This window comes from Scomber scombrus, chromosome 4 (genome assembly GCF_963691925.1).
Source record: "Scomber scombrus chromosome 4, fScoSco1.1, whole genome shotgun sequence".
NCBI lineage: Eukaryota > Metazoa > Chordata > Actinopteri > Scombriformes > Scombridae > Scomber > Scomber scombrus.
This window is the reverse complement of record NC_084973.1, coordinates 32,129,811-32,156,788: the sequence shown is the minus strand read 5'-3', so window position 1 is coordinate 32,156,788 and position 26,978 is coordinate 32,129,811. Positions and strand designations below refer to the sequence as shown.

The 26,978-nt window shown below is 41.2% G+C and overlaps 1 protein-coding gene across 2 annotated transcripts; it reads left to right on the top strand.

Annotated features, from left to right (window-relative positions):
* Nucleotides 1–571: 571 nt before the first annotated feature.
* Nucleotides 572–26,311, top strand: LOC133978516 (interleukin-6 receptor subunit beta). 2 transcript variants are annotated; one of them, XM_062416774.1, is made up of 15 exons: nucleotides 572–805; nucleotides 1,554–1,658; nucleotides 3,708–3,816; nucleotides 5,141–5,274; nucleotides 5,356–5,483; nucleotides 6,870–7,029; nucleotides 7,141–7,223; nucleotides 8,305–8,527; nucleotides 10,308–10,493; nucleotides 12,475–12,573; nucleotides 16,721–16,867; nucleotides 18,256–18,381; nucleotides 20,510–20,594; nucleotides 22,176–22,257; nucleotides 25,366–26,311. In XM_062416774.1, exons 1-15 carry the CDS (start codon nucleotides 733–735, stop codon nucleotides 25,927–25,929), a joined length of 2,304 nt encoding a protein of 767 aa, XP_062272758.1. In that variant the 5' UTR covers nucleotides 572–732; the 3' UTR covers nucleotides 25,930–26,311. The 2 variants fall into 2 exon arrangements, with proteins under 2 accessions (XP_062272758.1, XP_062272760.1); XM_062416776.1 differs by lacking the exons at nucleotides 572–805; nucleotides 1,554–1,658; nucleotides 3,708–3,816 and adding an exon at nucleotides 4,616–5,029.
* The last annotated feature ends 667 nt before the right edge of the window (nucleotides 26,312–26,978 follow it).

Here is a 26,978-nt window from a genome sequence, read left to right as displayed (position 1 = left end):
AAAGACAACTGATATCTGTCTAATCCAAACTGAAGCTTTCTTCCTGTTCGTGTTATTATTCTGTCAGATATCTGTGATAAAAACCTTTAATGTTGAATGTAACATGATCTAAAATCTATACATTTGACCATTTCTATTATAAAGACGACCTGAGGTGATCACCTGAGGATCAATAGTTAAAATAGGTAAAAAAATGAGGCTACTGTTCATGATTATTGGGGCTCTTAGCCTTTGACTGGCCAACTTTTTCTCTTATTTGGCAAAACTGGTTGCAACATACACTGCGGTCCACCGAGTTGCACATTACAGTGTTTTGTCATCCCAGATCCGCTGTGTGGCTAGAAGTAGACCAAAAATGAAAGCGCGCCACCTTTAACTGTGCAAGCTCCGTTTCACAGGAGGCGGGTGGACTGCTGCTAGCATATTTATTAATATACATATTTGATGGGTGTCACTCACAGGCATGAAGCAATTTCCTGACAGCAGACTCACCCCACCCCCCACCCCCGCTGCTGCTCAGAGTTTATCTGCAGCTTCCTCATCCTCCTCTCAGATCGAAACCCATCAGAGATGCAGATCACACACTCTCTTGTTTCTGGATTCCAAAACTGTCTTTAGTTCATTTTTTGATGAGGAGGAGAATAGGTGGCTGCAGAAAATAGACAGATGTTTTTGGATGACAGGAAAGAGCTGACTTTTGGGGTTTTTTTGTTGTTTTTTTAACCTGTGAAGATGGACCTTTGGTCTCTTAGACTGCAGCTTTCTACTTGGACAGTTATGAGCCTCCTCTGTGTCTCTTCTCATAGTGAGTTGTCCACAAACCCTTTCATTAGAAGAGGCTGTATTCTTTTGCATTGCAGGGATTAAGCTGTTTTACTCTAGAACAAGTAGCTTTTTGCTCTAATATGTAATGTGATAGATCTAGATTGAGCTTTGCCATGATGTACCTGCTTTTCAGTAAGAAGATGGCTTTAAATTAAGCTTGTAAACAGAGAATTTAATTCAGATTATTGCTGTCTGTTATTGTTTTCTGAGCAGAGTTTAACCTGTGGTCTTTCATTCGGTTCTTTAAACAGTCAATTCTGCACAAATCATCTTTAAATTCATAAGCAGAGTCCTGAGGTTAAGGCTTTTTATGTACACGCTCAAGTCCAGGAGTCCACATTACTTAACCCAGTTCCCAGCATCTCATGGCAGCTTGTGTTCCTGTAAAATGAAGCAACTTGTTGAAGGTTTAATTGGAAAAATGTATCAACTGATTCGATTTTTCTTTGGTCTGATTGGCCTGAATCTAAAACACAATGCAGCATCATAAAAAAAGTCTGTCTCTTGCCCTTTAAGGCTGGGTAGCATTTAATTAATCCACATTCAAGATGTAATATAGTAGTAAATGATTGACCGGTGCATTGTCCAGATGTCTGTTTTAGTTCATATCTTGTTCAGGAAGCTGGTCAAACATCTTAAAATAAAACGTTCAGAGGCTGACGAGCTGAATCCTCAGGTGTAGTTTCGATGTGAATCCTAACTTTGGTTTTTCTGTGTGTTTTTCTCAGAAGTGACAGTGAGGTACTCTGATTTGAAGCATTGTGAGAATGATGACAAAGTGTGTGTCACTGACCTCAGAGACTGTGGGCCTCGACCAAGCACATCCATACTGGGTGAGTACACACACACACACACACACACACACACACACACACACAGACTTATGGTATGGTGGTGGTCGGATGTTCTTATCATTGTTGGTTTTAGCTTTTTTTTGCAGCGGCTCCTCTCACAGTTTGTTCCCAAGATAAAAGAAACTTGACCTCAGTTTGACATAAAGAATGACTTGTTGGGGAACTCACTCATTTAGTTATAGAGCTTTATAATTAGATCAGCTTTGTTTATTCATAAGATCATGAATTTATCACATTATAACCTGAAACTTATGATTCACTAAAGTACACTTTCTCCATAAGGGTCAATGATGTTTATTTTTGTGTCCATGTGGTTTAGTCAATTTAAAGGGTTAAAATATGAAAATAAACGTGTGAATAACTTGCACACATTCTTTTTTTGTGGACCCAGCATCAAATTTCTGCTTTTAATCCATTTTGAGAGAATATATTAGAGGATTATGGCAAAAATGTCTAAGTGGTGTAACCATAAAAACTTTGTACCAAATAATTCAACTTGCTTAAAAACAGTAAATTGTCAATAAAACACCATATCAACTAGTTTGGCATGATCTTACATTATAACTTTATATTAAATAAAGGTAATGGAATACAATTGTTATAAATATTACATTTACTCTGGTAACCATGGAGATCAGGAAACATTTACATGTTTTAAATGAAGTCATTATTAGTATAAGTCCACTTAAATACACTGTAGGTGATAAAATATGTAATATGTATCATTCTACTGTAGTTACATCTCTAAGAATTTGTTTTCTCAAACACACGTGTCTAACCATGACGGACACTGTTTTAGGCACCAAAAGTAAAGTGAGGCGGTTTTCAAAAATAATGCCATGAATACCTTTTTAATTATCAGTTAACTTGATCCAAAGTCGAGCAAAGAGCAGAAACCTAAATTAAATCAGTATTAGCTGTGATGACTTTGTCTTTAAAACAACAGCAGTTCTCCTTGATACACCTGCACACAGTCAAGGCCGTAGCCATCCAAAAGAACACCACGGCATATATATTAGTTTAATGTAATCCATGATGTATTTATAACGCTTTCTTGCTGTGCATTTCTCAGTCATGGTCATTCTTGTGGTCCAGTTCTTTCTCATCACTTCCAATTTTGCAACTTAAATCAACTCCTATTTCATTATTCTACAACTTCCATGGTTGTATATTTAAAAATTATAAATGCAATATATTATTTTTCTTTGTTTGTTCTTAAAATGTGGAACGGAGCACGGCCTACTGGGAAAGGGAGAAAAGGGCTCATCCAATGACAACATATTTCTGGCGATTTTCAAGTCGCAGTTCACATCTACTGCAGCAAATATTTTTCTGGAAGTGAGCACTATATAACTGTGACTTAAAAATCTCCAGTAATATGTTGGCTGTATATTTGTGAATTTGTGACGAATCTGCTGATGGAAGCGCAACACAGCTGGAGCTGTTCGGTAAGGAAACCAGTTAAATTGGAAACCAGGTGGGACACCGGTGGATTGCAAGACCTCACTCCACCGCTGACTACTTTCGTTTTGACATGGCAGCGGTATCTGCAAGTACGTGTCACGTGACGGTCCGTTGATGCAAGGATAATTGTCTCGTCGGCTATTTTCACAATGAAACGAAACTTCAAGAAAAAAATACAGAGGACGTGACCTCGGTGTCCTCAATGGTAGCTACGGCCATGCACACAGTGTTTCAGGAAGTCGGCAGGTCGGTTGTTGTTCCTCCATCTTGGAAAGGTCGCTACAGTTCTTCTTCTTCTTCTCCTTCTGTCTCTTCATGTTAATCCCAGACTGACTCCATGATGTTGAGATCAGAACCGTCTGCTGCAGGACTCTTTGTTCTTCTTGTTGATAAGGATACTTCTTTATGAGTCTGGATGGATGATTGGGCTCGTAGTCATGCTGCAGAATAAATCCAGACAATCTAAAGTGCCTAAAACATATACACAGTACTGTATTTGACTAATTATGACACTGTTGCTGGCTTGTTTTAAACAGATCCTCCTGTCATGTTGTTTCCTTGCAGAGACCCTGAACATGTCTTGTTACTACCAACAAGAACCACCCAGGTCCATGACATGTGAGTGGAGTCAGTCTGACAGCCTCACTGAGTCTGACGCCTCTCTGATCTTCAAGTAAACACTCAACACTGTAATTCAGATATAATGTATGTATGTTATGTAATCTGTACATCTGATGAATTACATGTTAGGCCATGCAGGATGTGTTATTTTTGAGCGAATGTCCTCATGTCTTGTTGAGACCAGGCGGGGAGTTCCGGTCCTCTGAAATGATGCCAACGCGGAAGTAACTTAAAACTGCATTCTATCAAAAGGCCACCAGGGGGCGACCGTTTTGGTGTCAAAAGGACTTCCGTCTCTATACAAGTCAATGGAGAATTCACCAACTTCTCACTTGATTTCTAACCTCAGTAAACGTTTTCAAAATGTGTTTATGGTCTCAATCGCTAGTTTAAAGCCTTCTTCAATGCAGTATGATGTTCATTTGGGACATTTTGGCCTCCCTGATTTTATATTTGACGATAAAGCAGGGTATGCATTAGGGCGTGGCTACGTGGTGATTGACAGGTTGATTGGTTCACAGGTTCAGGAGGGCGCCTCATGCCCCTCCTGATGCCCATATAAGTAGAATCCGTGTTTTTATTTTTCCCGGCATGCACCGGAAATGTTCAAGATGGCGCTGCTCAGATCTGATACTATTGGCCTCCGAGCAGCAGTCCACAAACCAATGGGTGACGTCCAAGGCCGTAGCCAGGATTTTTCAAATACCGTGGTCAAAAATAAGACCACAATTTATATGACTGTTTGGCTTTATCCATGATGTATTTATAACGCTTTATTGCTGTGCATTTCTCAGTCATGGTCATTCTTGTGGTCCAGTTCTTTCTTATCCTTTCCAATATAGCAACTTAAATCAACTCCTATTTCAGTATTCTACAACTTCCATGGTTGTATATTTAAAAAATTATAACTGCAATATATTATTTTCTTTGTTTGTTCTTAAAATGTGGAATGGAGCACGGCCTGCTGGGAAAGGGAGAAAAGGGCTCATCCAATGAATGAACAGTTTGCAAAAATTGGTCAAGTCCAATTCACAAATGTAGACAACATATTTCTGGCGATTTCAAGGCTTCACTCCACCGCTGGCTATAGCCGGATACTTTCGTTTTGACATGGCAGCAGAATCTTCAAGTATGTGTCACATGACGGTCCGTTGATGCAAGGATAATTGTCTCGTCGGCTATTTTCACTTCACAATCAAACAAAACTTCAAGAAAAAAATACAGAGGACATGACCTCGGTGTCCTCAATGGTAGCTAGGGCCATGGTGACGTCACGGATGTTACGTCCATTTCTTATATACAATCTATGTTTGAGACTCTATATCTGCAGAATAATCACAATAGTTTCCTTCCTTCTCTCTCTTTTGCACCTTCAGGAAGGATGAAATCATCTCCTGTTGGGGCATCTTCAGCGTGTCAGCCTTCCTCAATGTGACAGTCAGGATGAAAAACTACCTGATGGGGAGAGAGATCTGGTCCCACCCTCATTCTGGTTTTCTGTCTGATATAGGTTAGTGTCTGTTTGACTCGTGATCGCTACACTGACCTGACGTTACTGTAATCCTCTCGTCTCTTTGCTTCCTCTCCTCAGCCAAACCCCGGCAGCTTGTTCTAACTGTACGTGGCTCCACTGAGGACTCCGTCAGCGTGTCTTGGACCACAAGAAGTGACGGCAGCTGTCGGCTTCGTTACAGAGTCGACAATCACACGTGGACTCAGGTTAGGGACACATACCCACCTGTGTTGTACGATACGATACGGTGCAGTACAGTAAGATATGATACCATACACTATGATACGATATGATACAGTACAGTCCGATACAATCATAGACTGTATGTAAAAAAAAATGGACATAACATCCGTGACGTCACCCATTGGTTTGTGGTCTGCTGCTCGGAGGCCAATAGTATCGGATCTGAGCAGCGCCATCTTGAAAATTTCAGGTGCATGCCGGGAAAAATAAAAACACAGATTCTACTTATATGGGCATCAGGAGGAACATGAGGACCGGATTTCTAACCTCAGTAAACGTTTTCAAAATGTGTTTATGGTCTCAATCGCTAGTTTAAAGCCTTCTTCAATGCAGTATGATGTTCATTTGGGAAATTTTGGCCTCCCTGATTTTATATTTGACGATAAAGCAGGGTATGCATTAGGGCGTGGCTACGTCGTGATTGACAGGTTGATTGATTCACAGGTTCAGGAGTGCGGACAGATAGACTGCAGGAAATATCCGTGAACTTGTTTTACAACAACAGTTTTCTCCGGAGTTTTGTGGTTATAGTCGTAACAGCTAATTTGGTTAGCATCACCAGGTTGCCGGTGTAGACTGTGCTAGATCCAGCCCTCGCAAACTCCCCCGCTCCGCCTAATGCTCCTCCTGATGCCCATATAAGTAGAATCCCTGTTTTTATTTTTCCCAGCATGCACCGGAAATTTTCAAGATGGTGCTGCTCAGATCCGAAACTATTGGCCTCCGAGCAGCAGTCCACCATCCAATGGGTGACGTCACGGATGTTACGTCCATTTATTATATACAGTCTATGGTTTCAGGTAATGTGAGTGCGGGCCAGTGGGGGACATTCGTGCTTCAGCACGGTACGGAACAACTGGCCCTAAGTGATGGGGGACAAAATCCACAATTTGGCTTCTTCTGGTTTCAGAGGCGTCATTTGGACCTTGTAGCCGTTGCAAAAAATATAATATTTCAACCACAAATAAATATTGACAATAATAATGTAGTGGCAGCACATCTGTTACTGTCTTTATGTGTTTAACAGCCGTTTGCGTCCAGATTAATGTTGCTTTACAGCCTCTGTTTCTACATTTCTTACATTCAGTGTTCGCGTGGACTTTAAAAACCAGCTGTATTGATTTTATAGATGTTTAGAGGGAAGGAAAAGGGCAAAAAAATAACTTTACAGAGCAAATCAGAAGGTTGGAAGGTTGAAAACAAGACAAAGATGTATCTTTAAAATTGTATTTTATTGATGGAAATACACTTTTTTGTTGTTTTTCATGTGTTATTTTTGCATCATTTGGGAAATTTGTTCAAAAAATGCTCTTGATTGACTCTTTTTTTGTGTCATCCTCTGTTTCCAGGCTTCAGATTCGATCCCTGCACTTCGACAACAGATGCTGGTCCACACGATCAAAGACCTCCAGCCGTTTACCGTCTACACGTTCTCTGTGGCCTGCAGGATGGAGTTCGGCATCTGGAGCGACTGGAGCTCTGACGTCACTGCGAGGACGCTGGAAAGAGGTTTACAATCACACCGAGAAACCTGATATCAGTCTTTTTTTTATAACATATGGTTAACTGAGACCTGAAAGGACAGATGATCATGAACTTTGTTTATGTTTCTTTTGTCAGCTCCCTCCAGACCTCCAGAGGTTTGTTACAGAGTGGAGAAAACAGACTCTGGTAAAGCTACTCTCCTGCATCTCATGTGGAAGGTACGTTTTATAAAATCGTTCTTCTTTTAATGCTTCATCTGTGTTTAAGGGAGAAAGGCGCCCCCTACCTGTTTTATGCTGTAATCAAATTTCCCTCCAAATCCGACTCAGTGGCTAAAAAATTACATCAAACAACCAAATATAATATTTAGTTTTAATTATTTTAATATGTTAAAGACTGTGTAAAGTGAATTCAGACATTTTCTTCTAAACACATTAAATAGGTCATAAATGTATTTCTAAGAAAGGTGTAAAAAGCATTTCAACCATTTAGATTTGAATTGTGGAGCTAGGCTTCACAAACTGTGTTTCAACATTTCTGTGTCTGGATTTAATGAAATTAATACTACTACTACCACAGTCTACAGTTAGCCAGTTAGCTGAGTTAGCCGCCGAGCTAGCAGCTGAGTTAGCCGCCTAGTTATCAGCTGAGTTAGCCGCCGAGCTAGCAGCTGAGTTAGCAGCAGAACGCTCTCAGACGATGTTTCTGGTAGAGGTGGTGACTTTGATTGACAGGTGACACTTGGTAGGGGGCGGGGCTTCAGTGAACTTGGCGGCCACTCCCACAGCGTTTGGGAGCAGAGAAATAGGCAGACTTTTACACAACTTTGAAGCCTAATTTCATATATTTGGCTATTTTTTTAATCATTCAAATTTGGCAGGGTGGTTAACAACACACTTTTCTGTGGTATGTCAAACTCAGAACACATATTTATTTTTACTTTACACAGACTTTAAGATTTTTATTTTTAAAGTCTCAAAGCTACAGCAGCCACCCTTAGTAAAATATACCTCTAATAGTTTTCTCGCTCATAATGAGTTTACATGCTCATAATAACCATATTTATATTTAATACCCAGTATAACAAGAAACTGCTCATTTTAACATGAGTAAGTATCTCATATAAAGTTGTTTATCTTGTTATGAGAAAAACATTATTATTATATTATATATTAAACTATTGGATGACAAAATCTTTTTCTTATCATGTGATACTTTCTCGTTACAATGACACGTTTTCACTGCGCTGTCATACGAAACAAATATCATATAAAATTTGTGCAACATATCGACTTTCAGGATCTTGACCACCATGAAGCCGGAGGTCGTATCCTAGGATACCAGGTGAGCTACGAGCAGGTGAAGACGCCGCCTGTTCAGAACAGACGGATTCAAAACATCACAGGGGTGACGGCGCCCCTAGTGGTGGACGATGGGAACTACAGCGTCACGGTAACGGCCTTCAACGAGGCCGGATACGGACCTGCTGCACATCTCAGCATCGACACACGCAGACAGAGAAGTGAGTTATTAAACATGAACTCTTCATTTATTTAACCCTCCTGTTGTCATTGAGTCAAGGAAAGAAAGGAAGAAGAAGGAAGGAAAGGAGGGAGGAAGGAAGGGAGGAAGAAGGAAGGAAGGAAGGACAGAGGAAAAAAGGAAGGAAGGAAGGACGGAGGAAAGAAGGAAGGGAGGAAAGTAGGGGGAGGAAAGAAAGAGAGAAGGAGGGAGGGAGGAAAGAAGGAAGGAGGAGGGAGGGAGAAAGGAAAAGAGGAAGGAAGGAAAGAAGGACAGAGGAAAGGAGGAAGGTAGGAAAGAAGGACAGAGGAAAGAAGGAAGGAAGGACGGAGGAAAGAAGGAAGGTAGGAAAGAAGGACAGAGGAAAGAAGGAAGGGAGGAAGGTAGGGGGAGGAAAGAAAGGGAGAAATGTGTGCACATCATCGTGCACACGCTACTCTGTGCTGTTGCCAGTCATGATTATCAGTGTTCAGCTTTATTACATAAACATTATCAGAGTTTTAAAAAGTGCACATTTAAGCAACTTCCTGTACGTATGTGAGTTTATATGTATGTGTGTTGTTATCAGAGAAGGAAGCAGCAGCAGAGATATGATCTGAAGATAAAACTTAATGCATTGCAGCACTTCTGCAGGCAGGAGGTCCTTTTTTTTAAAGTTTGCACTTAATTAGCTTGTTTCATGTGTTTAACTGAGCAGGAGAGAAACTACTGAGGGTTAGATGTAGATGAACTGTGGGGCAAATAATTACTGATTTAAATCTGTGATATTTAACACTTAATATGTTTCTATCTGTGGGAATTAAACATGTTGATTAAACATTTTACTGACTGAAAAAGGTCCTTCACTTTGTCTGCTTGTACAAATAAAACATGATAAATAATATTAAATAAAACTTATAACATATAAAGATGAAAACAAGTCCAAAAGGCAACCTGTCCTCTTGAAGCTGAATTAGTATAAAAGTGAACTTAATGCAACCAAATGTTATTTAGCTGATTAAGAATATCAGATATCTTACAGCGTACCCTTAACTAAACTGGATAAAGTATGAAAACTTATTTAAAATTAACCCTCCTGTTGTCCTCGAGTCAAGGAAGGAAGGGAGTAAGAAGGAAGGAAGGAAAGGAGGGAAGAAGGAAAGGAAGGAAGGAAGGGAGGAGATAGGGAAGGAGAAAGGAGGGAAGGAAAGAAGGACAGAGGAAAGAAAGAAGGTAATGGGGAGGAAAGAAAGACAGAAGGAGGGAGGAAGGAAGGAAGGAAGGAAGGAGGGACGTAAAGAAGGAGGGAGGGAGGAAGGACAGAAGGAAGGAGGGACGTAAAGAAGGAGGGAGGGAGGAAGGACAGAAGGAAAGAAGAAAGGGGGGTGGAGGAAGGGAAGAAGGAGAGAAGTAGGGAGGGAGGAAGGACAGATGGAAGGAAGGAAGGGAGGAAAGAAAGAGAGAAGGAGGGAGGGAGGAAGGACAGACGGAAGGAATAATTTTCATATTTTTGGCGCCCACCATTAAAAGTATTTAAAAAAAGACACTCAGGATGCATGATGTCATTGATAATATGGTGCATTCAGGGGCTTGCAGGCAGGTCTGAAATCAGAGATGTGAATATTGACAGCTGATTATATGACGTTGGTGTTTGTTGATGAATCTGCAGATCATGTTCCTTCTTTTTTTTTCTTTAAACAATACCAACCATGATCATCATCATCATCATATTATTATTATTATTATTATTATTATTATTATGACACTAATAATCCTGCTGTTGTTCTGTTGGTTTCTTGCAGCCGTACCCTCCGTCAGAAACTTGTGGGTCTTTACTTCTTTCCCGGCTGTCAAAGACCTCCGGGTCCAGTGGGAGGTCCCTGAACGCCCCGTCAGTCATTTTACTGTCCAGTGGTTTCCGGAGACGCGTCCGTCTAACCGCCGCTGGAGCAGAGTGAGTGCCTCCAACACCTCCACTGTCATTAAAGGTACAGCAGCGTCTAAAAATACTCCTGATTCATCTTCATTGACACTTGACCTGAAGTCTCCCTGTTTAGTATTAATAAGCAGTATGTGCATAATGTTAAAAACTGTTTATCACACATTATAATGGAGGCGTCAGCAGATAACGAATGATAATGTAGTAAAAAAGTGGTTTCCTTCCTCCATCCCCCTTTCTTCCTTCCTTCTCTCCTTCTTTCCTTCCCTCCTTCTTTCCTCTGTCCTTCCTCCCTTACTTCCTCCCTTCCTATTTTCCTTTCTCCCTCCCTCCCTCCTTCCTTATTTCCTCCCTCCCTCCTACCTTCCTTCCTTCTTTCTTTCCTCCGTTCTTCTTTCTTTTCTTTCCTTCCTCCCTTACTTCTTTCCTTCCCTCCTTTCTTGCTCCCTCCCTTCTTTCCTTCCTTCCTTCCTTCCTTCCTTCCTTCCTTCCTTCCAGCTGTCCTCCCTCCCTCCCTCCTTCTCTCTTTCTTTCCTTCCTCTCTCTTTACTCCCTTCCTTCCTTCCTTCCTCCATCCCCCTTTCTTCCTTCCTTCTCTCCTTCTTTCCTTCCTTCCTTCCTTCCTTCCTTCCTTCCTTCCAGCTGTCCTCCCTCCCTCCCTCCTTCTCTCTTTCTTTCCTTCCTCTCTCTTTACTCCCTTCCTTCCTTCCTCCATCCCCCTTTCTTCCTTCCTTCTCTCTTTCTTTCCTTCCATCCTTCCTTCCTTTCCTTCCTCCCTCCCTCCCTCCTTCCTTCTTTCCTCCCTCCCTCCTACCTTCCTTCCTTCCTTCTTTCCTCCGTCCTTCCTTCTTTTCTCCGTCCTTCCTTCCTTTCCTTCGTCCCTTCCTTCTTTCCTTCCCTCCTTCCTTGCTCCCTCCTTTCCTTCCTTCTTCCTCCCATCCATCCTTCCTCCCAACAGGTAATAAATGCTTCATAACACTATAATGTACTTATAAGCAGATATAATGAACATTTCTAATAATGGAAAGTAAGTAAACTGACAGCAGCTGAACTTTGGGAGGGAAACTTATTCACACACCTCTCGAAACTGAGAGTTAGTTTTTTTTTTTGCATGTGATATATTTATTAGTGTGAGCTCCTCTTCTTATCTGACACCATCTACTCTCTGATCTGTCTCATGGCGGTTAGCCTTTCTTTCCTCTCCCTCTCAGCGCTCGCTATAACTATCATCATTAATCTTATTTTCTCACAATCAACTCGATGTCTGTAGTCATGTATATGTTTGTTTAAGTGCTGCAGGAAAAGGTTCATATGCACGAGTTCATATAGAAAGAACTGAAGATGTATATGTGTGTGTGTGTCTCTGTGTGTGTGTGTGTGTGTGTGTCTGTGTATGTGTGTGTGTGTGTCTTTCTGTCTGTGTGTGTTAATGTGTGTGTGTGTGTGTGTGTGTGTGTTAATGTGTGTGTGTATCTCTCTGTCTCTGTGTGTGTTAATGTGTGTGTGTGTGTGTGTCTGTGTCTCTCTCTCTGTGTGTCTCTGTGTGTGTGCATGCTGTGTGTGTGTGTGTGTGGATGCTGTGTGTGTGTGTGTGTGTATGCTGTGTGTGTGTCTGTATGTGTGTGTGTGTGTGTGTGTGTGTGTCTCTCTGTCTCTGTGTGTGTTAATGTGTGTGTGTGTCTATGTGTGTGTGTGTGTGTATCTCTCTGTCTCTGTGTGTGTTAATGTGTGTGTGTGTGTGTCTGTGTCTCTGTGTGTGTGTGTGTGTGTGTGTGTGTGTGTGTGTGTGTGTGGATGCTGTGTGTGTATGTGTGTGTGCATGCTGTGTGTGTGTGTGTGCATGCTGTGTGTGTGTGTATGCTGTGTGTGTGTGTGTCTCTCTGTCTCTGTGTGTGTTAATGTGTGTGTGTGTGTGTCTATGTGTGTGTGTGTGTGTCTGTGTCTCTCTCTCTCTGTGTGTGTGTGTGTGTGTCTATGTGTGTGTCTGTGTCTCTCTCTCTCTGGGTCTCTGTGTGTGTGTGTGTTTGCAGATGTCGACCCTGATGAGTCCTACATGATCAGCGTGTTCCCAGTCTACGAGCAGCAGTGTGGAGCTCCTCAGTCTCTGCCTGCCAGTCTGCAGCAGGGAGGTAAAAGATCTATTTGAACTATTTAAAGTCTGTAAAGTAAGAATAAATATGTGTTCTGAGTTTGACCTACCTCAGAAAAGTGTGTTGTTAACCACCCTGCCAAATGTGAATGATTAAAAAAATCGCCAAATATATGAAATTAGGCTTCAAAGTTGTGTTAAAATCAACCCAGGCGGGGAGTTCCAGTCCTCTGCAATGAGGCCTTAAAACTGCATTCTATCAAAAGGCCACCAGGGGGCGACCGTTTTGGTGTCAAAAGGACTTCCGTCTCTATACAAGTCAATGGAGAATTCACCAACTTCTCACTTGATTTCTAACCTCAGTAAACGTTTTCAAAATGTGTTTATGGTCTCAATCGCTAGTTTAAAGCCTTCTTCAATGCAGTATGATGTTCATTTGGGACATTTTGGCCTCCCTGATTTTATATGTGACGATAAAGCAGGGTATGCATTAGGGCGTGGCTACGTCGTGATTGACAGGTTGATTGGTTCACAGGTTCAGGAGGGCGCCTCATGCTCCTCCTGATGCCCATATAAGTAGAATCCGTGTTTTTATTTTTCCCAGCATGCACCTGAAATTTTCAAGATGGCGCTGCTCAGACCCGATACTATTGGCCTCCGAGCAGCAGTCCACAAACCAATGGGTGACGTCACGGATGTTACGTCCATGTCTTATATACAGTCTATGCCTATTTCTCTTCTCCCAAACGCTGTGGGAGTGCACGCCGAGTCTGCTGAAGCCCCGCCCCCTACCAAGTGTCACCTGTCAATCAAAGTCACCACCTCGACCAGAAACATGGACGCTAGGTCTGAGAGCTTTCTGCTGCTAACTCAGCTGCTAACTCGACGGCTAACTCAGCTAACTTGCTAACTGTAGACTGTAGTAGTAGTAGTGTGCACTAAAGGTATTTATAACTCTACAGCAGCAGGGTCGGGTTTATGCTAAACACCGCCGGTTTACGTAACCCGCAGGTGATTTTCAGACCCGCCCATTAAATCCAGACACAGAAATCTTGAAACACAGTTTGTGAAGCCTAGCTCCACAATTCAAATCTAAATGGTTGAAATGCTTTCTACACCTTTCTTAGAAATACATTTATGACCTATTTAATGTGTTTAGAAGAAAATATCTGAATTCACTTTACACGGTCTTTAACAGCAGGGTTCACAGTCTTTCAAGTGTGACTTAAAGCAACAGTCAGGAGCCTAAATGAACATTAAGGGCCTAATAAAGAAAAGTAAATGGCATGTGCAGTCCAACAGATTGCATGTTTTCAAAAACACTCTTAAAAAAAAGAATGTAATGTAATGTTAACACTTTGTTCTCATGACTGTTGTTTTCAAAGTGAACCCTCCTTTAAAAATAAGGTAGTCATTTTTATTTCTTAACTTCACATCCTGACCGTTGTGTTGGTTCATCGTTAGAACAAAAACAAACACTACAATAACTTGTGAGGAATTACGTTACAATCTAAAGTGTTACCAAACATCTTCTAATATTCATGTAATAAAACCGTTTTGTTATTTTACTTTTTGGCCAGAAAAATCCTGTTTTTTCATCTTTCATAACTGTGAAGTTTTGTTAAATTGTGGATTTAGTCCTCCATCACCTACATTATAAATGCATTATGAACAGGATTACAGCAAGAAAAACACACATATGGTCTGATGTACTAAAGGTCTGTGTGTGTAAAAACGTGCAAACTTGACATCACCTGCAAAACAAAAAGTGCAAGCTGATCTACTAACGCAGCGCACTGAGGTTTGCATCTTTCAAATGTGCAAAAAGAAGATAATACATGCTGTCTATTTATTGGTTTACCATAATGAATGTAATATGGGACGTTTAGAAAAAATTATGAATTTGCAGGATTAAAGAACGTCACTCTAGGATGTTTTCATTGCTTTTTAAGGTCAAAATGGGTCAAATTTGGAACAGTATGTAAGGGGTTAACGCACATAAAAACATCCTTTAAATACTGTCTGCACCTGTTGTTATTAGCACAGTTATTATTAGTAGATCACCTGCAAAACAGTTTATTGTGTTTGCAATGAAAATGTTCATGACTTTTTCTAAAGTGACCCAGAATATGCCTCACAGTTATTTATTTATTGTATAGCTGAGTGAGTGTTGATTGGTTGGTTGGTTTTAATGGTTATAATGAACCCTACCATTCAAATATTCACATTTTGTTGCTTACACCCTTCACTCAGACTATTTTCTCTATAGACTAATGCAGTTGTTAAAATGTTGGTATAGGGACTAATTATAAAGGGAATACTTAAACTGGGTCAAATTTGTGAAGAGTTAGAATATGAACAGTATGTAAAGGGTTAATGGAGAGTTTGGACGAGTAGAAAGCTGCAAGAGCAAAATGAAACCTGATCCCTTGGAAGTAGAGGTTCTAGTGGAAGAGGTTAACAAATATATTGAGATATAGCAAAATCTGTCATTGTGCCGCCTTCTCCTCGTCTCCATAGTAACAGCCAGTTAATACCTGTCCTTCAAACTTATTATTTATAGACGCAGTTAGCGTCAGAAATAATACCTTCAGGTTTGGTAAATCACAATGCGTGTGATAAATAACATATTTGCATTTTCTCCTCCCTGTATTTTGCACACTGGGGTTAAAACGCCTCATATTACATTCATTATGGTAAACGTACTAAATGGACAGCATGTATTATCTTCTTTTTGCACATTTGAAAGATGCAAACCTCAGTGGGCTGCGTTAGTAGATCAGCTTGCACTTTTTTTTTTGCAGGTGATGTCAAGTTTGCACGTTTTTACACACACAGACCTTTAGTACATCAGACCATATGTGTGTGTTTCTTGCTGTAATCCTGTTCATAATGCATTTATAATGTAGATGATGGAGGAATAAATCCACAATTTAACCCAACTTCACAGTTATGAAAGATGAAAAACAGGATTTTTCTTGCCAAAAAGTAAAATGACAAAACATGTGTTGTCTTATCAAATGAAGTACTGGAGGAATAATTCAGGTTTTCTTGCATGATTACAGACACACACAATGTATTTTACACTGGTGACAAATTGATACTTCGAATGTGTGAAAGAGAAAACAAACATGAAAAAGAAAGCAAAAATGGTCATAATGAAAACAACCATTACACATAACAGAAAGTATGATGCAAGATTATCAACCACATCAGAAAAAGGAGTGAGACGAAGTCAACACTTATAAAATATGATCTTATAATCTATATAATAATAATTTCCTATACTAATGCAAATAATTAAATTACTAATTCATACCATCATACAATAAGCACATTTCTAATACTAATACATTGTTATGAAGGATGAAAAACACAACAAACCAGTTTTATTACATGAATATTAGAAGATGTTTGGTAACACTTTAGATTGTAACGTAATTCCTCACAAGTTATTGTCGTGTTTGTTTTTGTTCTAACGATGAACCAACACAACGGTCAGGATGTGAAGTTAAGAAATAAAAATGACTACCTTATTTTTAAAGGAGGGTTCACTTTGAAAACAACAGTCATGAGAACAAAGTGTTAACATCACATTACATTAACATGAGGTGTGTTTATCCTCCTGATCATACTGACCATTAGAAGATCCTTCATCATGGTTACTATGGAAGGGATGGAGGAATACATGAGGAGGAGGAAGGAAAGAAAGAAAGAAAGAAAGAAAGAAAGGAAGACAGAAAGAAAGAAGGAAAGAGAGAAAGGGAGGAGGAAAAGAGGAAGAAAGAACAAGAAGGAAGAGGAAGAACAAGGAGAGTAAAGAGTGAAATCTTCATCTTCTATGTTTGAACGTTACAGTGTTTTAGTAGCAAAGTCTTTTTGTTACTATGGTGACGGAGGAAAGAAGGAAGGTAGGCGGGAGGGAGGAAAGAAGGAAGGGAGGGAGAAAGGAAAAGAGGAAGGGAGGAAGGAAAGAAGGACAGAGGAAAGAAGGAAGGGGGATGGAGGAAGGAAAGAAGGACAGAAGGAAGGAAGAAAGGGGTATGGAGGAAGGAAAGAAGGAAGGGAGGAAAGAGGGGAAGGAAAGAGAAGGAGGGAGGAAGGACAGACGGAAGGAAGGGAGGACTATACTTGCTTAAACCCTCCACAGTGACAGGATGTATTGTTTTTAAATGTGTTTCTTTCAGCTCTGATGGAAGCCGTCCGACTGGAAGTGATGGACGTCACCAAGACGACGGTGACGGCTGGATGGGCGTGGCAGAGGAAGAGAAAGAACGGACGAATCAGAGTGAACAGATACACTCTGACGCTGAAGAGAGACGCAGAAACACAAAGTACGAGCATCTTCATAATCATCTTTATCTTGATAAGATTTAACTTATTTTGTTCCAACTTTCTATGTTCAGACCAGGCGGGGAGTTCCAGTCCTCTGAAATGAAGCCAACGCGGAAGTAACTTAAAACTGTATTCTATCAAAAGGCCACCAGGGGGCGACCGTTTTGGTGTCAAAAGGACTTCCGTCTCTATACAAGTCAATGGAGAATTCACCAACTTCTCACTTGATTTCTAACCTCAGTAAATGTTTTCAAAATGTGTTTATGGTCTCAATCGCTAGTTTAAAGCCTTCTTCAATGCAGTATGATGTTCATTTGGGACATTTTGGCCTCCCTGATTTTATATGTGACGATAAAGCAGGGTATGCATTAGGGCGTGGCTACGTCGTGATTGACAGGTTGATTGGTTCACAGGTTCAGGAGGGCGCCTCATGCTCCTCCTGATGCCCATATAAGTAGAATCCCTGTTTTTATTTTTCCCAGCATGCACCTGAAATTTTCAAGATGGCGCTGCTCAGATCCGATACTGCACCCTCCCTCCTACTCTCTTTCTTTCTTTCCTCCCTTCCTTCTTTCCTTCCCTCCTTCCTTCTTTTCCTTCCTCCCTCCCTCCTTCTCTCTTTCTTTCCTCCCCTACCTTCTTCCCTTCCTTCTTTCCTCTGTCCTTCCTTCCTTCTTTCCTTTCCTTCCTTCCTCCCTTCTTTCCTTTCCTTCCTTCCTCCCTCCTTTCCTTCCTTCCTTCTTTCCTTCCCTCCTTCCCTCCTTCCCTCCCTCCTTTCCTTCCTTCCCTCCTTCCATCCTTTCCTTCCTCCCTCCCTCCTTCTCTCTTTCTTTCCTCCCCCTACCTTCTTCCCTTCCTTCTTTCCTCTGTCCTTCCTTCCTTCTTTCCTTTCCTTCCTTCCTCCCTTCTTTCCTTTCCTTCCTTCCTCCCTCCTTCCTTCCTTCCTTCTTTCCTTCCCTCCTTCCCTCCTTCCTTCCTTCCTTCCCTCCTTCCTCCCTCCCTCCTTTCCTTCTTTGCTTCCTCCCTTCCTTCCTTCCCTTCTTCCTTCCTCCCTCCTTTCCTTCCTTCCTTCTTCCTTCCTTCCTTCCTTCCTTCCTTCCTTCCTCCCTCCTTTCCTTCCTTCCTTCTTCCCTCCTTTCCTTCCTTCTTCCTTCCTTCCTTCCTTCTTCCTTCCTTCCCTCCTTCCTTCCTCCCTCCTTTCCTTCCTTCCTTCTTCCCTCCTTTCCTTCCATGCACCTGAAATGTTCAAGATGGCGCTGCTCAGATCCGATACTATTGGCCTCCGAGCAGCAGTCCACAAACCAATGGGTGACATCACGGATGTTACGTCCATGTCTTATATACAAGTCTATGGTTCAGATACATGAATTGTTCCTCTGCTTTCCAGCCCTGTTGATATCTGCAGACAGGTCTCAGCACACTTTCCTCCAGCTGGAGCCAAACACTGAATATTCCCTCCAGCTTTCCTCTGATGACGTTTCCAGAGACATCATCCACTTCAGGACCAACTTCAGTGAGTTTCTCACGAGTTATCGTCTCGGGATGTTTCTGTGAAGCTTCAGATCGTTGGAGTTTTCTTCCTTTCTTCCTTGCTTTCGTTGTTCCTTCTCTTTCTTTCTTTTTCTTTCATTCTTTCTTTCCTTCCTCTGTCTTGTTCTTTCTTTCCTTCCTCCTTCTGGTTCTTTCTTTCCTTCCTCTGTCTTGTTCTTTCTTTCCTTCCTCCTTCTTGTTCTTTCTTTCCTTCCTCCTTCTTGTTCTTTCTTTCCTTCCTCCTTGTTCTTTCTTTCCTTCCTCTGTCTTGTTCTTTCTTTCCTTCCTCTGTCTTGTTCTTTCTTTCCTTCCTCCTTCTTGTTCTTTCTTTCCTTCCTCCTTCTTGTTCTTTCTTTCCTTCCTCCTTCTTGTTCTTTTTCTTTCCTTCCTCTGTCTTGTTCTTTCTTTCCTTCCTCTGTCTTGTTCTTTCTTTCCTTCCTCCTTCTTGTTCTTTCTTTCCTTCCTCCTTCTTGTTCTTTCTTTCCTTCCTCCTTCTTGTTCTTTTTCTTTCCTTCCTCTGTCTTGTTCTTTCTTTCTCCCTCCTCCTTTTTCTGTCTTGCTTTTTCTTTTGTTTTTCTTTCTCTTTATTTCCTCCATCTTTCTCTTTCTTACTCTCCTTTTCTTTATTTCTTTACTTCCTCCATCTTTTTCTTTCTTTCTTTTTTCCTCTTTTTCTTTCTTTCCTCCTTCTTCTTGTTCTTTATTGCCTCTTCTTCCTCCTCCTCTTTCTTTCTTTCTTTCTTTCCTCATCTTCCTCCTCCTTCGTCTTGTTCTTTCTTCCTCTTCTTCTTTTTTCTTACTTTCTTGTTTTTCTTCCTTTCTTTCTTTCATTCTTTCTTTCTTTCCTAATCCTCTTCCTTCTTCTTGTTCTTTCTTTCTTTCTTTCTTTCTTTCTTTCTTTACTCATCTTCCTCCTCCTTCGTCTTGTTCTTTCTTCCTCTTCTTCTTTTTTCTTACTTTCTTGTTTCTCTTTCTTTCTTTCTTTCTTTCTTTCTTTCTTTCTTTCTTTCTTTCTTCTTTCCTAATCCTCTTCCTTCTTCTTGTTCTTTCTTTCTTTCTTTCTTTCTTTCCTTCTTTCTTTCCTAATCTTCTTCCTTCTTCTTGTTCTTTCTTTCTTTCTTTCTTTCTTTCTTTCCTTCCTCCTCCTCCTTTATTCCTCCATCCCTTCCATAGTAACCATGATGAAGGATCTTGTAATGGTCAGTATGATCAGGAGGATAAACACACTTCATGTTAATGTAATGTAATGTTAACACTTTGTTCTCATGACTGTTGTTTTCAAAGTGAACCCTCCTTTAAAAATAAGGTAGTCATTTTTATTTCTTAACTTCACATCCTGACCGTTGTGTTGGTTCATCGTTAGAACAAAAACAAACACTACAATAACTTGTGAGGAATTCGTTGATAATCGTGCATCATACTTACTGTTATGTGTAATGGTTGTTTTCACTATGACCATTTTTGCTTTCGTTTTCATGTTCCCACAGTTACCCCTAACCTTCCTGTCGTCCTCCCGGGTCAAATTGACCCCGTCTGTTTTGACTGTTCCTTCTCTCTTTCCTCCCTACCTTCTTTCCTTCCTTCCATCCCCCTTTCTTCCTTCCTTCTGTTCTTCCTTCCTCCCCTCTTTCCTCCCCCCTACCTTCCTCCCTTCCTTCTTTCCTCTGTCCTTTCTCCCTCCCTCCTACCTTCCTTCTTTCCTTTCCTCCGTCCTTCCTTCCTTCCTTTCCTTCCTCCCTTCCTTCTTTCCTTTCCTCCCTCCCTTCCCTCCTATCTTCCCTCATTCCTTGCTCCCTCCTTTCCTTCCTTCTTCCTCCCTTCCTTCCTCCCTTCCTCCTTTCCTTCCTTCTTCCTCCCTTCCATCCTTCCTTTCTCCCTCCTTCCCTTCCTTCTTCCTCCCTTCCTTCCTTGACTCGAGGACAACAGGAGGGTTAAAGGTCATTACACACAAAACAAACAAAATACTCAGACAACATAAAATGACAAACCAGAATCATCCCTTCAGTACTTCATCTGATTAAAAAGTGTTTCTCTTCTTTTGTTTAATGTGTTTTACAGAAATTAATCGAGCATTATATATATGTGTGTGTGTTTGTTTTCCCTTTTTCCAGATGAAGTCCCGGTGGTTGCTACGGTTACTCCTCTGCTGCTGCTGGCTGTCGCTGCGTTCATCATCTCCATCCTGTCCAGGACTGTGTGAGTCCTGCTTTCACTGTTTGTTCTTCATATTACTGTCTCTGTTATTTAATGTGTAGTATAAACAATAATCTAATGGGAGATTAAAGGAGCAGGCACTGAAATACACTCACCAGCATCAGACTGGTCTGTTTAGTTCAATTTAACATCTTTTTTTTGCTTATTATTGGTGTAACTTAAAGATGAAAAGTCATAAAAGTGATGTTTAATATCCCTCCTTTTGTCTTCGAGTCAAGGGAGGAAGGAAGAAAGGAAGGGAGGAAGGAAGAATGGAAGGGAAGAAGGAAGAATGGAAGGGAGGAAGGAGGAAGGAAGGGAGGGAAGGAGGAAGGAAGGAAAGGAGGGAGGCAGGAAGGACGGAAAATAGGAAGGGAGGAAGGAAAGAAGGACAGAGGAAAGAAGGAATGGAGAAAGGTCGGGGGAGGAAAGAAAGAGAGAAGGGAGGGAGGGAGGAAAGAAGGAAGGGAGGAAGGACAGAGGAAAGAAGGAATGGAGAAAGGTAGGGGGGAGGAAAGAAAGAGAGAGGGGGAGGGAGGAAAGAAGGAAGGTAGGAAGGAAAGGATGAGGGAGGGAGGGAGGGAGGAAGGAAGGAAGAGAGGGGGATGGAGAGAAGCAGGGAGGGAGGAAGGACAGACGGAAGTAAGGAAGGGAGGAAAGAAGGAACAGTCAAAACAGACGGGGTCAATTTGACCCAGGAGGACGACAGGAAGAATATACAAGCTGCAGTATTTCTTGCAGATGTCATTTATAATTTAGACTACAAGCCACAAATAAAGAGGAAAAAGGAGACAAAAGACAGTTTTTCTAATGCACTGTGCAGCAAAGACAGCAACAAATCCAAACCTGCTTACTGCAGCGTGCATCATTTTATACTGTAGTTAAAGGGAACATATTAACCCTCCTGTTGTCCTCGAGTCAAGTAAGGAAGGGAGGAAGAAAGGAAGGAAAGGAGGGAGGAAGAAAGGAAGGAAAGGAGGGAGGAAGGGAGGAAGAAAGGAAGGAAAGGAGGGAGGAAGAAAGAAGGAAAGGAGGGAGGGAGGGAGGAAGGAAGGAAGGGAGGAAAGAGGAAGGAAGGGAAGGAAGGAAGGAAGGACAGAGGAAAGAAGGAAGGTAATGGGGAGGAAAGAAAGAGAGAAGGAGGAAGGGAGGAAAGATGGAAGGGAGGAAGGAAGAAAGGAAAGTGAGAGGAAGGAAAGAAAGAGAGAAGGAGGGAGGGAGGGAGGAAGGACAGATGGAAGGAAGGAAGGGAGGAAAGAAAGAACAGTCAAAACAGACAGGGTCAATTTGACCCGGGAGGACGACACAAAGGTTAAGCTGATGTTGGATAATAAACATGGTCAACGTTCCAAAACTAGAGGTGAACATTTGTAGAAATGCCTGAAATATATGTATGGATGTGATTTGAGAAATTGAACATTTGGAGTAAAGAAGGAAAATAAGAAGTGAAATCCTGCTTACTGTTTACGTAGAAGCTTCCTGAAATCTTATAAATATAGAGCTCAACATTTGCTCTTTTTAATCAGATAAAATGATGATGAATATGCTGTTTCATCAGCTGTCAACTTCTCTGTCACTCTGCAGGTACAAGTCGTACTTCTTCCCGCCCATCTCCAGTCCTCGGGGCAGTACGACCGGCCAGTGGCTGATGGACCCACATCTCCAGGTAATCTGCTTTTTATAGGAAACGTTAAACCATCTTCCAACCTGAGTCCTTACTGTCGTTTAGAGTAAAGTTTAAGCTGCTGACTGTTGCAAACAATCACACCTCCGTCTAAATGTGTCACATAAACAATTCAGCTTTTCAATTCCTGTCGTCCTCCTGGGTCAAAATGACCCCGTCTGTTTTGACTGTTCCTTCTTTCCTCCCTTCCTTCCTTCCATCTGTTCTTCCTTCCTCCCTCCTTCTCTCTTTCTTTCCTTCCTCTATCTTTCCGCCCTTCCTTCTTTCCTTCCTCCATCCCCCTTTCTTCCTTGCTTCTGTCCTTCCGTCCTCCCTCCCTCCTTCTTTCCTTCCCTCCTTCTTTTCCTTCCTCCCTGACTCCTTCTCTCTTTCTTTCCTCCCCCTACCTTCCTTTCCTTCCTTCTTTCCTCTGTCCTTCTTTCCTTCCTTTCTCTCTCCCTCCCTCCCTCCCTCCCTCCCTCCTTCCTTCCTCTGTCCTTCTTTCCTTCCTTCCTCTTTCCCTTTCTCCCTCCTTCCTTCCTTCCTTCCTTCCTCCCTTCCTTCTTTCCTTCCTCCATCCCCCTTTCTTCCTTGCTTCTGTCCTTCCTCCCTCCCTCCCTCCTTCTTTCCTTCCCTCCTCTCTTTCCTTCCTCCCTCCCTCCTTCTCTCTTCCTTTCCTTCCTTCTTTCCTCTTTCCTTCCTTCCTCCCTTCCTTTCTCCCTCCCTCCTTCCTTCCTTCATTCCTAACTTCCTTCTTTCCTCTGTCCTTCTTTCCTTTTTTCCTTTCTCCCTCCCTCCCTCCTTCCTTCCTTCTTTCCTTTCCTTCCTCCCTCCCTTCCTTCTTTCCTTTCCTCCCTTCCTTCCTCCTTTCCTTTCCTCCCTTGAATCGAGGACAACAGGAGGGCTAAAATAAGAGAGAATCAGACTGAACACTGTTGATATGTTGATTTATATTTAATAAAAGTAGAAATACTCTCATCTAATTGGCAGATAGATTAAATATCTTGTGATTTTATCGTCTCCAGTAAATGAGAAGTCAGATTTTGGATCATTTATTGTTCAGTTCATCCCTGTAATCAGACTCTTTAAATAGTTCACAGTGGACGGTTAAAAAAATAACCTTTTAACCTTTTCACTTCTTTCTAACTGCACACTCCCAGATTTTTTTTTTCATTTAAAAAAGTCCGTAAAATTGTTGGACTTCCCCTTTAAACTTCTGTTTTCTGTCTTAGATCCTCTTCTGTAATACAAAGAAAAGGAAAAAAAAGAACTTTTATGTAATTTTTTTAATTATTGCTGCATACTTCAACTAAATGTGAAACAGCTCAGAATGTAACAAGATTAAAATCCTGCAACATGTGGATACTTCATAACAAGTAAAAGTACTGCAGTATTATGAGTGATGTAGTATGTAGTATTACAGTAAAAGTACTGCAGTATTATGAGTGATGTAGTATGCAGTATTACAGTAAAGTACTGCAGTATTATGAGTGATGTAGTATGCAGTATTATGTAAAAGTACTGCAGTATTATGAGTGATGTAGTATGCAGTATTACAGTAAAAGTACTGCAGTATTATGAGCGATGTAGTATGCAGTATTACAGTAAAAGTACTGCAGTATTATGAGTGATGTAGTATGCAGTATTACAATAAAAGTACTGCAGTATTATGAGTGATGTAGTATGCAGTATTACAGTAAAAGTACTGCAGTATTATGAGTGATGTAGTATGCAGTATTACAGTTAAAGTACTGCAGTATTATGAGTGATGTAGTATGCAGTATTACAGTAAAAGTACTGCAGTATTATGAGTGATGTAGTATGCAGTATTACAGTAAAAGTACTGCAGTATTATGAGTGATGTAGTATGTAGTATTACAGTAAAAGTACTGTAGTATTATGAGTGATGTAGTATGCAGTATTGCAGTAAAAGTACTGCAGTATTATGAGTGATGTAGTATGCAGTATTACAGTAAAAGTACTGCAGTATTATGAGTGATGTAGTATGCAGTATTACAGTAAAAGTACTGCAGTATTATGAGTGATGTAGTATGCAGTATTACAGTAAAGTAGTGGTTTGGTCCCTCTGACTGATATATTATTATTATGACATCATTAGATTATTAATAGTGAAGCATCAGTGTTAGAGCAGCATGTTACTGTTGTAGCTGCTGGAGGTGGAGCTAGTTTACACTACTTTATATACAGTTAGCTAGTTTAGTCCAGTGGTTCCCAACCTAGGGGTGGGGCCCCTCCAAAGGGTCAGCAGATAAATGTGAGGGGTGGTGAGATGATTAATGGGAGAGGAAAGAAGAAAAAACTAAGTTCTGATACACAAATGTGTTTTCAGTGTTTGGACTGTTTCTCTAATCTTTGATTTGTGATGAAATATTGGATCATTTGAACATTTATTGAAATGAAAGCATGTGAGAAGTACCTCAAACTGTACTACGGTAAAGTACAAGTACCTCAAACTGTACTACGGTAAAGTACAAGTACCTCAAACTGTACTACGGTAAAGTACAAGTACCTCAAACTGTACTACGGTAAAGTACAAGTACCTCAAACTGTACTACAGTAAAGTACCTCAAACTGTACTATAGTAAAGTACAAGTACCTCAAACTGTACTACAGTAAAGTACAAGTACTTCAAACTGTACTACAGTAAAGTACAAGTACTTCAAACTGTACTACAGTAAAGTACAAGTACTTCAAACTGTACTGCAGTACAGTACAAGTACCTCAAAACCTATTACAGTAAAGTACAAGTACCTCAAACTGTACTACAGTAAAGTACAAGTACCTCAAAACCTATTACAGTAAAGTACAAGTACCTCAAACTGTACTACAGTAAAGTACAAGTACCTCAAACTGTACTACAGTACAGTACAAGTACCTCAAAACCTATTACAGTAAAGTACAAGTACCTCAAACTGTACTACAGTAAAGTACAAGTACCTCAAACTGTACTACAGTACAGTACAAGTACCTCAAACTGTACTACAGTAAAGTACAAGTACCTCAAATTAAACGTGAGTAAATGTACTTAGTTACTTTCACCACTGACACACAGACAGTTACAGTGTGTTATTGATGTATTTCCTCCTCCAGAGAACAGCTGACAGGAATATTCTGGACATCGAGGACTTCCAGGTGAAAGACGTGCTTGGAGAGAAAAGTCTCATCATCATCGGCCCGAAGTCTTCATCCACCACAGAAGAAGAAGAAGACTACGACGAAGACAAACCCGGTCTGTCTCTCAGTCACCTGATCATCGAGCTGGACCTGAACTACGTCACAAACACAGAGCCTCCTCCGCTGCAGCCTCCTCCTCCTCCGGTCTCTCTGCTGTCCCTCCATCCCGACTACGCCGTGAACTGCCGCGACCCCGACGCCTCGTCCACGCCCGAGCAGAGCGGAGAGGTCGACCGGCAGACGCGACGAGTCAACGGCTGCTTTCCACAGAAAGAGGAAGAGAGCAGGCCGGTTTGTCACGTGTCACATCCGGAGGGAACTGCTGTCAACGCTCACTTTCATGAACTCATGAGAGCTAATGCAGACAGTTGTTTTTATCAGATGACCTGCGAGGACGAGTATGTGGTTAACTGTTCCTTTCTGGGGAAGGCTGCTGCTGATGATGTCGAAACGGAGAGTGGACTCCTACCTGATGTTTGAGAACACACACATCTCCAAAAATAAACCGCAGATGAAGACAGACTCCAACCGTCAGTGTGCTGCACGCTAGCTCACTGCCAAAAAACTCAACATTTACACCTCATTTAAGATTGATTCTGTTTATTTGATCTGACTGCAGCAGGATTCAGCTCATTATATATTACTTTATTTATCATTTGTTAGGTTTTGGTCTACAGCTGTAACTACATTAACTGATTGAACTACAGGTTAGACTTAGTTTTGAGTCAGTTTTTAAGAAGGAAAAAGGCCCAAATTCTCTTTTTCCAGGTTTTTAAATGTGAATATTTTCTGTTTTCTGCAGAAGTAGTTAAAGTATTAACTATATGAACTTAAGTAGAAGTTCAGATGCTACTAATATAACGACTCTAATTACTCAAGTAAAAGTAAGAAAGTAAAAGCTCTGAAATGTAATGAAGTACAAAAGTAGAAAATGAAAATGAATGTGTGTGTGTGAGAGAGAGTGTGTGTGTGTGTGTGTGTGTGTGTGAGAGTGTGAGTGTGTGTGTGTGTGTGTGTGTGTGCGTGTGAGAGTGTGTGTGTCAATGTGTGTGTGTCTGTGTCAATGTGTGTGTATGTGTGAGTGTGTGTGTCAATGTGTGTGTGTGTGTTTGTGTGTGAGTGTGTGTGTGTGTGTGTCTGTGTCAATGTACGTGTGTGAGTGTGAGAGTGTGTGTGTGTGTGTCTGTGTCAATGTGTGTGTATGTGTGAGTGTGTGTGTCAATGTGTGTGTGTGTGTGTGTTTGTGTGAGAGTGTACGTGTGTGTCTGTGTACGTGTGTCTGTGTACGTGTGTGTCTGTGTCAATGTGTGTGTGTGTCAATGTGAGTGTGTCAATGTGTGTGTCAGTGTGTGTGTGTCTGTGTGTGTGTACGTGTGTGTGTTTACCGTCAATGATAAACAATACCTCTCCTCATAACTTCACCAAATATGATAGTTTTCCTCTTTTTTTAACAACCTGCACTGAATAAAAACACTCAACAGTTTAGTTCTGCTGCAAGCTGAATATCAGACAGAATATATATCATATGT

Coding starts and splice junctions, on each gene's coding strand:
- LOC133978516 (XM_062416774.1), top strand. CDS start 733: ATGGACCTTTGGTCTCTTAGACTGCAGCTTTCTACTTGGACAGTTATG. Junction 7,224..8,304: donor TCCTGCATCTCATGTGGAAG/GTACGTTTTATA, acceptor ATCGACTTTCAG/GATCTTGACCACCATGAAGC. Junction 12,574..16,720: donor TGCCAGTCTGCAGCAGGGAG/GTAAAAGATCTA, acceptor TGTTTCTTTCAG/CTCTGATGGAAGCCGTCCGA.